The sequence below is a fragment of the Mesitornis unicolor genome, unplaced genomic scaffold, assembly GCF_000695765.1.
Source record: "Mesitornis unicolor isolate BGI_N332 unplaced genomic scaffold, ASM69576v1 scaffold6396, whole genome shotgun sequence".
NCBI lineage: Eukaryota > Metazoa > Chordata > Aves > Mesitornithiformes > Mesitornithidae > Mesitornis > Mesitornis unicolor.
This window is the reverse complement of record NW_010192915.1, coordinates 10836-19949: the sequence shown is the minus strand read 5'-3', so window position 1 is coordinate 19949 and position 9114 is coordinate 10836. Positions and strand designations below refer to the sequence as shown.

At 50.8% G+C, this 9114-nt stretch overlaps 1 protein-coding gene across 1 annotated transcript in view; it reads right to left on the bottom strand.

The window, feature by feature from the left end:
- Nucleotides 1-9114, bottom strand: part of SLC7A5 (solute carrier family 7 (amino acid transporter light chain, L system), member 5) — a gene marked incomplete at its 5' end in the record, with an annotated part of 22536 nt that overhangs the window by 4576 nt on the left and 8846 nt on the right. The window contains 4 exons of the mRNA XM_010187280.1: nt 217-320; nt 1014-1137; nt 2478-2522; nt 2720-2825. Coding sequence (XP_010185582.1) covers nt 217-320; nt 1014-1137; nt 2478-2522; nt 2720-2825 — 379 coding nt within the window. The remainder of the gene's footprint in view (nt 1-216; nt 321-1013; nt 1138-2477; nt 2523-2719; nt 2826-9114) is intronic.

The following is a 9114-nucleotide window of genomic DNA, read 5'->3' as shown; positions in this document are numbered from 1 at the left end:
TCAGCAGGACTTTGCCTGAGGAACAAAAGACTGAGACCACAGAAAGGTTTTCCTTTAGACTGGATATGGTTTTCAAGTCTTAAAAACCTCTTTTTCCACATTCCCCACATGGCCTCCAGACCCTTTAGACTTTGTGTCTGCCCACAGCCACTCCAAACGAAGAGGCATGAAGTGTGACTTAGAAATCAAACCCACAAACTTGAGCAAGAAACCTACCGGGAAGAAGTGAAGAGGGACCCGTTAACGGATCCAAAGCACGACAAGCCAACAAAGACGGGTATGATCCAGGACATGACACCAAGGTGGTAGTTCCCAAAATCCTAAATGAGGGGGTGACAAAAGTATTGATTGCAAGCCTTGCAAAGACACCCAACTATTGCAATGCAACGCAGGATGGCATCTCCAGGAACTCAGCACCGCATGGGCGCAGGCTGGAGTGGGGGCTTGGTACCAGCCCAAAGGATGGAGCTTTGTCACCTGAATGGCCCAGACCGGTTTGGGACTGGGAGACACCCCCTGAAGCACTGAACAGTCCTGGTCATGCTCAGTTTGCAAGGTCATACCACGCTGCTCACTTCTGAAGCAGTCAGGATTTCTGACCTCAATGGCATTTTTAATTAACAGAAGTATTATTTTTCCTCTCTTAATTAAAACAAGGAAGATACAGAGAGAGAACAAGCTAGTTCAGTACTGACTGAATGACCTTTTCCCGTAAATATCATGCTTGAGTAACCGATGTAAGTCATGAGGCCAGCAGTAACCTTGCATATTTATGAATCGAGAGCAGCGTGAACTGTCTGCCCACTCTTACTCCTGCCTGTGATTAATCCCACTGGGTATCACGCTGCTCATCCCTGCTCCCATCACAGCTGCTCTTTTATCTCCTGTCAAACACCGGCTTGTTTTGTTAAGCAGCCAGGACCAAGCTAGCAGAGATGGATGCAGAGATTGTCATTCTGCTTGAACCAGCCCTGAAAAACAGATGAGTCACATCAGTGATGCACGTATCTTACCACAGCCACGGCTTCGGACATCAGCATCTCCTCCGTCGACAGGGTCGTGAAGTACGCCAAGTTTGTCAGCACGTAAACCAAAGTGACTACAGGGAGCGAGATGATGATAGCCAGAGGCAGGTTTCTAGGAAGAAAAGAGAATATACAATATAATATAAGCCACTCTGCTCTTCCTCGACTCCTTGGCACGTCCAGTTCCCAGCCCCAAGCTCGGAGAGGAGTTGATGCCCACACGGGAGCAGCCTGGAGGCCGTCTGAGCGATGCAGAGCAAAGCATTATGGCAAAAGGGACTGAGAAAAGGCATGGAGAGCCTCTGGCTGCCTGGGCCAGGCATCCAAGATGACAGCAAAGGCAATTAATTACCCTCTTCTGGGCAATGAAGAAGCACTTGTGTTGTGGGTTTCTCATGGGAGATGGGAACATGGGGGGTTTAAGGGGCAGTTTTTAGGCTCTAACTTCATGCAGCTGGCCAGACTGCTGACACTCAAGGAGTTCAGACACAGCCTGAGCGGGTCCATAAAGACAAGGCTGCGCTGGTACAAATCTGCCTTTCCAAACAGTCTAACTTCATTTGCGGACGGAAACCGAAAAAGGAAACCCTGCTTGGTGCCGTGGATAATTGGTCCAGTGGAGCTCAAAGGCCCAGGAGGAGAGAGTCAAATACCATGACTGCATTCAGAAGACAAGAACATAATTGCAAGCTGCAAAAACCCCCTTTTCCAAGTGTGTTTTTCAAGGAAAGGGCGTATCAAATCTTACGCTTCCCAGCAGGCGCTGATCACTGCCAGGGCCAGCCAGGAACGGGTTCTTGCACAAGTGACCCCAAAGCTCACATCGACAGAGCCTCATAAGCCCCTTCAATGATTTCTCAGCAATGTCCTGCTTCGGTGTGACCCACACTCACGCTTTAGAGACGTGGTTTAGTGGTGGCCAGGTTATGGTTGGATTTGATGACCTTAAAGGTCTCTTTTCCAACCCAATGAGGCTGTGATTCGCCAGGTCCCTGGCATAACCCCGAGAAGCGGGAGCAGAGCGGAAAGCGGCTGTTGCTCAAGGGAGCAGGAAGAGCACATGACAACCACATGTGTGCACAAATACTCCTGCGGGAGTTTACACAAGGGAGCAATAAAGGCCCGAGTCCCTCTTCCTCGCCCATAACTCAGAGAGGTGCCATGCCAAGGAAGCAGGGCTGTCCAACAACACTGGTAATATTTGCAGTACAGGAAAGCAGCGTAAGCAACAGCCCTTCTCACACGGAGATTATTATTTGTTATTCCCTTTCCCCTGTTACAGGGAAGAGCGATGCCATTAATTTACCTCGTTTTCTATTTCCTTACAAAAAGACCTTGGCTCCTGGGCTGATTAGCAACCCCTGTTACCCAAGGAAACCTCAACACACGAGGAAAGGGCTTCCCCAGAGCAAGTTTTCCCTCCAGGGAAGTCACCAGAGGACACACACCTACCTGTAGGGGTTGATCATCTCTTCTGTAACGAAATTCAAGTAATTCCTGTAATTTAAAAAGAACAGTGGTTAATTCTGGTTCATCCACGGAATAAATGAAGCCCTTTACCTTACTCATCTGCAAGGGAATTTCAAGGAGGGTGGAGAGAATGAAACCTAAAACTTCTGCAGGCACAACCTGGGGACAAAAGGAACAGCCTACGGTGTTCAGCACTGAATAAAGCTAAGAGGGCTGCATCTTACCATCCTCCATAGGCAAAGAGGCCGCTGTACAACGCTAACACGATGTTCCCCACGTCGACTTTTGTGCCTTTGAAGGAGTGCTCAGGAGTCAGGTTTGTCACATCACCTGCGGAAAACAAGAATAAGAAAGGGTTGATAGAGATGGGCCCTGAACCCCAAGGACCTCTGTGGGTGTTGAAACAGAGAAATCTGGAGGAAAAAGCCACTTTTAGAATATTTAATTATCACACTGATGCATTTTGGGTTATGCTAGAGAGCATGTACATGTGTATTTCTATTGGGCTGATTCCTCTGTGCTTAATTAATCCGAATTAATGCATCAAATAATCAGCCCCAAATATCCTCGTCCCAAGCAACCAGTCATGACCAACAACTCGGATTTTCTCACACTGCAACGTGCTATCAATGAGGTGACCTCCTTGCGAAGAAATCGTCCTGGGGACCTTCCTGCTGGAAGATGCTATGCAAACAGATATTGTCACGTTGTCCTCGCAACTGAAAGCTGCTTTCGGTCGATAAAACCCCAGGATTTCCTCCGCTTCCACCGGCCACCCAATAAAGCAGAAACCCAGGATTTCCTCTGGGCCCACCAGCCACCTGATAAAGCAGAGGGTTGTGGCGATGCCTTTGATTGGGGGAAGTCAGGTTCTTTGGGGCCCGAATATCAGAAGTTGGCTTCTTTAGGGCTTGACTATCCCAAGTTCCTGTTATGTATCTGCTTTTGAAAGAAAAAGCCATAAATAGCCATCTCGATTGTACCTTCGGTAAGAACTCTCCCGGCACAGCCAAGGGTTTATTTATTTGCCTTTCAAACGCTCTGCAGTTGTTTTGTTCCCCGCCTTTTGATGTGGGGCCTGCGATGGCGAAGCCGCGCTCCCCTCCCCGGACCCAGCGCTCCCCTCGGTGAGGACGGAAGCGGGGAGCAGGGCAGGACTCGGCAGGTTTGCACCCAGGGAGCCCTGAGGGAGCCCATGTGATTCCTCTTAGGGCATAGATCTTCCCTAATCGCCCCAGCAACCGCATCACATGGCAGTCAGCAGGGCCTGGAGCTTAACCCTTCATCTCTTCGCGCCGGGTACCCAGGACGTGTCTGGGGAAGGCAGAGGGATGCTAACGCAGGCGGTTTCCCTCTGATGGCCTCTTCCCATACCACAGTGGAAACTTCCCCTGTCCTATGCCACCAAAAGCCACTTTTGCAGAGGCTGGGTTACAAATCTGGACTTTAAATGCTCTGCACTCATCTTTCTAGTGGTGGGAAAGGGGGATGTTTCCTGACAGCACTATTACATTCATGGGGCTTCACAAGGGACTGCTCCAAACCTGTGCCAGCGACACAGAGCTGCCCTATGTGTGCAGGAGAGCTACATCGCATCTTTACCTTCCTCTATCCCCATCCTTTCCATCTGGGGCATTGCTCCCCATCACCTCCTTTCTCCCTCTTGCCGAGTCCTAACCAGGACAACAAGATCTTCCCTAACACGGCATGCAAAACGCTCTCTGCTCACTAAACCACCCAGGAAACCAGCTCCCCTCTGCCCTGCCCAGTTGCTATTCCTTTTGCAAGGGGATGCTGCAGCTCATGCACTGGGAACCACCAGTTTTCCTTGCCCGGATCCCACTGCAGATTGCAGCTCTCCACTGGTGTTGCCTTGTCCCTCTCTCCCAGCACCTCCTGGCTGTGAAGGTCTCTTCTGGTTCCACCTTGGGTTGCATTTAATGCCCCTTTAGACAGCAAATCTCCTTAGCAAAACGAACCTTTTTAAAATGTGCAGTTAGAAGATGAACATCAGAGTGTAACAGGAAAGAGAAGAAATGCTAAGAAACGTATAATTGTGAGTCTAATCTTAATTCCTGGTGTATACATTCAGTCATACAATCTCAATTCAGCGTTGATGCCCCAGCCTGGCTGTGACCGATAAGGCCGAGCAGGAGGTGGATGTGCACAGTATCACGCTCTGCTCCATCTCTCGAGCTCAGCTTTCCTGAGTTCATTTTCTGCCTCTTCTGAATAATTACCAGTCTTGTTCTTTCCAAGTCTTTTGTTATGGGAATAAGATATGCTTTTTGTTAACAGTGACTGTAATTAGCTACTGAACAGCACAGGGATGGATGAGGAGCAGGAGAGCTCTCCGGGTGTTTCAAACATCCCCTGGGACATCTCATAGGGCTGCTTGTGCCCAGCTCCCATCCGGGCTGAGGGATCACCACCTTCACCACTGCAGCAGAGAACACTGGTGGTCCCCAGACCGAAACCACATCCCTGGATTCAGGATGTGCCACGGGACGGCTATGGCAGCAGCACCACAACAAAGAAATTAAGAGAAAGGCTGCAATTTCACTGCACTGTGGGTGGGCGAGGGTGATGGATGGAGGACGGGTGGGTGGGACACAACCAATTACTCGCACAGCTCTTCCTCGCACCCACCCATCTCTTTGAAGCACCAAAATGTGGCTATGGGCAAAGGAGCTGCAAGTCAGCGCGGAGGCAGCCAGGAGAGGAGTCCGGGTAGGAAGGAAGGGGTTTTTGTTCATCCTAAACACCAGAGGAGCTGACTCCGCACTGCCCTCTCCCTGCCTCACCTCTCCAAAAACCTGCAGTGAGTTGCTAAAATTCACATTCCTGTGGTAAAATGGATTTAGCAACACATCAGAACATGGTTAAATACCCAGAGGAGTTGAGATCTGTCTCTTCCCACTCCAAGGCGGCAAGCTCAGATCCTCAGGTGGATCGCACCTTTCGCACAACGTTTGCTTCTCTTACGATAAGTCTCCTTCCTCTAATACAAACACTCATTTGAGCTGCTGTTTTAGACAATCTTTAAGGTCCTTTCTGACCCAAACCATCCCACAGCTCTATGAGATGGAGCCATGAACCTCAGTTCAAACCTCTGCATCTTTCAAGCCCGATTGTGCAATTCAAGCCTCCTAACTGCACATTTACATTGCATATTTTGGGTCAAATCAAGGGTTACAAACCCACAAGCATGGCCTCAGCTGCTCCCAGGAGTTTCATAAGTGAGACCATCCCAGGCAAAGATGAGCTCTGCCCACCCCTGTATCCCTCAGCCCATGCAGCCACGGCTGCTCTCTAGGCACTGCCCTCCCCGTGCCCCACACCCCACAACCCAAAACCCGGGTTGAACTGGCTGCTCAGCTGCACTCTGCTCTACAATTAACCAAATTAAGGTAACAAGCTCTGACATAAACCCCATTTGCTGATCTCGCCAGCTGCCAAGACTCTGGTAATTGCGCCGGCAAGCGATGGGTCACCTGGGGCCTTCCCGCGGGAGGGCCCCATTTCAGGTCCCTGCGCTGCGTGTTCAGACCCTTTCTTTGAAAACGCTCCTTCGCTCCCCAGTCGTGCCCATTCTGGTTTTAATAGCGGAGCAATCTTCTCTTGCAGAATGCATTTAATGATAATTAAATATTCTTAAACTTGCCTAAACAGCGAGGAGAGGGAAAGCAGCCATCGAGAGAGTTCGGCAAGGGAAGGGGGGGGCCCTCGGCGCGTCCCGCTCGTAGGGGAAACCGAGCCAGGGAGAAACACGTCGTGTATACGAAAAACCCCAGAGGAGATGACCCGTTCGGCTCTTGAGCCATTTCTGAGAAAAGCAGCGAGGGTTCAATCGAGGGAGGCAGCAAAACGATGCCAAGAAACCCGCAGGGGCCAGGGTGAGGAGAGCATCTCCTCGGCAGCTCACGGCTCCCCGGGCAATGCACGCTCGGCAGCCAAATGATCTCTCTGCTCCTCTCTGATCGCTGCCACTCTGCAGATATCTCTGCTTTAAGCAGTTCTGAACAGCAGCTGTTAAACTTCGGGCCCGTGGCAAATTTATGGGTCTGAAAGGCACCGCCAGAAACCTTGGACCAGCCCTGGCGACCGAGGAGGAGCCCAATCTCCTGGGTTACGTGCCCAGCTCTCACCACCAGGACACTGCCCTCGTTTCAACTATTTCCTTCTGGTTATGGAAAAGCCCCTCTCTCCTCCCAGTGCTGGGAAGCTTTGTCAATGCTGTTCATGAAGAAATGCTGTTTCTTCTGCAGGGTGAGGCCAAGGGCTCCTGGATTCGCTCCACCCCACACACTGCTCAAGCTCCACAATTCTCCTTTTGCAATGGTCCACGAGGACACTACTTGGGCCAGAAAATGTTTTGTCACCTTTCCCTCCTCCTCTGCGTCCTGCTGATATCACCAAAAACCCTTTTACCCTCCTCCTCTAAGCAAACACCTCCTGATTTTCACATCCTCCGTGTCTGCTGGTGTAACATTTGTGGATAATAAAGAAGCAGACCCAGAAGCAGCGGTGCAAGCCCTGGAGCGATGCTCACAAAACACCGTGACTCCTCCAGGAGCCAGAAACCACGGAAGCAGTGCAGGGACCCTGGATGAGCAGCATCCTTTTGGTCCTTAGCACAGAAAGCTGTGTCCTACATGTCCCTGTGTCCATCCTGCAGATTAACAGCGAGGTGCAAGCCCTACACAAACCACCCAGTGGGCTCCCAGCCACGGCCATAAATTTATTTTTCCCTTTCTTATCTGCACTCCACATCCACAGCAATGGAGGATGACAAACAAGCCGGAGCCAGGCTCTGGAGGGGTTAACCAGAGCAAACCAGGCTGAGGACCTTCCTGCCCATCACCCAAACCTCCAGCATCTCAAGCAAGGCCTTCAACCAGCCCAGCATTGGATGCTGTGGGAAAGGATTGATTTAAAATACAAGCAATAGCAGATGTGTACACGCACACAGGGCTATCGACTCACTGAGGGCACGGATGACTGCTGCTGCTGCAACCAAAGAGTTCAGAGAGAGGAGATCCAGACAGGGATGCAAGACAGCAAATACCAAAGCATTAGCTGCTCTCTAGTTAAATACTCCTGCACTGCTGGGATAGTGCACTTGGAAAAACGAGAGGCCAACAGAGCCTCTCGTGTCAGCTGCCCTAAAACCCACTCAGCCCATGGTGGTGGGGCGCAGGGTCCCCTGACAGGGCTGAGATGTGCTCCTCGGCCCCCAGCGCAAGGCACCTACCTTGGTCAGGACACCAACAACGAGCAAACGCTGCAGTCCATGGCTCCTTGGGTAAAGCAGCTTTTTGGATGCTGGTGCACATTTCCACCCCGAAGAGTTAATGCAGCAATGAGCCTCCATATGTGACATTAAACAGGAGTTCACATCACCACTAAAGGCCAAGCTGCCAGCGTGGGCACAGGGAGCCACTCAAACTCACAGTGAGCACAGGGAGCACAGCTCGCTGACCGACTGCTTCTGTGTTTTGGTTTAGTTGTTGTTATTAAATGCATTTTCTTTCTTTTTGGACAGGCAACTTTGCACTGGTAAAAGGTGAAAGTTCCAGCTTTGAACTCTACCCCTGAACCTGTAATTGCCAAGAATTCTCCGGGCAGAGCGGGCAAGAAGAAAACTGCCTGAGCAGAAGCAAAGCGCTGCTCTCCAGCGCAGCACGCCACCCTGCCCTGCCCACCCGGCCCTGCATTCGCAGCATCCACCTTCGGCTGGAAAAGAAATCAAAGATTAGAGAGTGAGAAGCCCATAAAAACATAATTGTGTTGCACCAACCCTCTGGCGTTCAGATGCCTGATTAATCTCCAGCATGAGGTTGATGTGATTTAGAGGTGCAGGATGCTGGCAGCTCTCCCAGCACCCTTGTTCGTGCTCTCCCTCGGTGCAGTCTTCCACTCTCCATGTGCTCCGTGAGTAAGAGAAGCACAGGAGCTTTCCTTCAATGGCTGCTGCTGGAAAATCACATTATAGCGGTGTTTCTGAATGCCAGCGTAACAAGAAACAGCACGGGCAGCTGCAGGGCACGCTTCCCTTGCCATCTTTTGTGCATGTTTCAGCCCCAACTTGCAGGGGCACACACTGAAAAGCTTGAAGGACGTTTATTGTCCATCGGCTTTGCAAAGAGGATCTACAGTGCGAGTTAGTCATGGGCTGGCTTAGTGAGCACCCATCTGGTTTGGCTCTGGGCTCCAAAAACTCATCTCAGGCACCAGCAGCTCCACCATCCGTTGATTCCCACATCCCAAATCGTGTCCCAGAGCCCATCCCTTGGGTGCGTGGGTCCCTCCGGGTACAGACACCAGCACAACGGCTACTCACTGCATATGACAACCATGGTATGCAGAGATACAGCTGCATCTGCCCTCGGCTGGCAAAGAGCAGTCATGAGTGATGTGGCAGGAAGTAATAATAATAAAAATCAACTGAAAACAAAGTCCTAAGCATCGGCCTGCTAACGAGGTTCACTCTCGGGTTCGTCCTATGGACAGGAGCGGTTGTGAGATCACGTCAAGGGAAAACTTGTGGTGGATTTCTTGAGCTATGCCAAGTGCTCATTCATCTCTGGACGGCACAAACCCAAGATAATTCAGACAA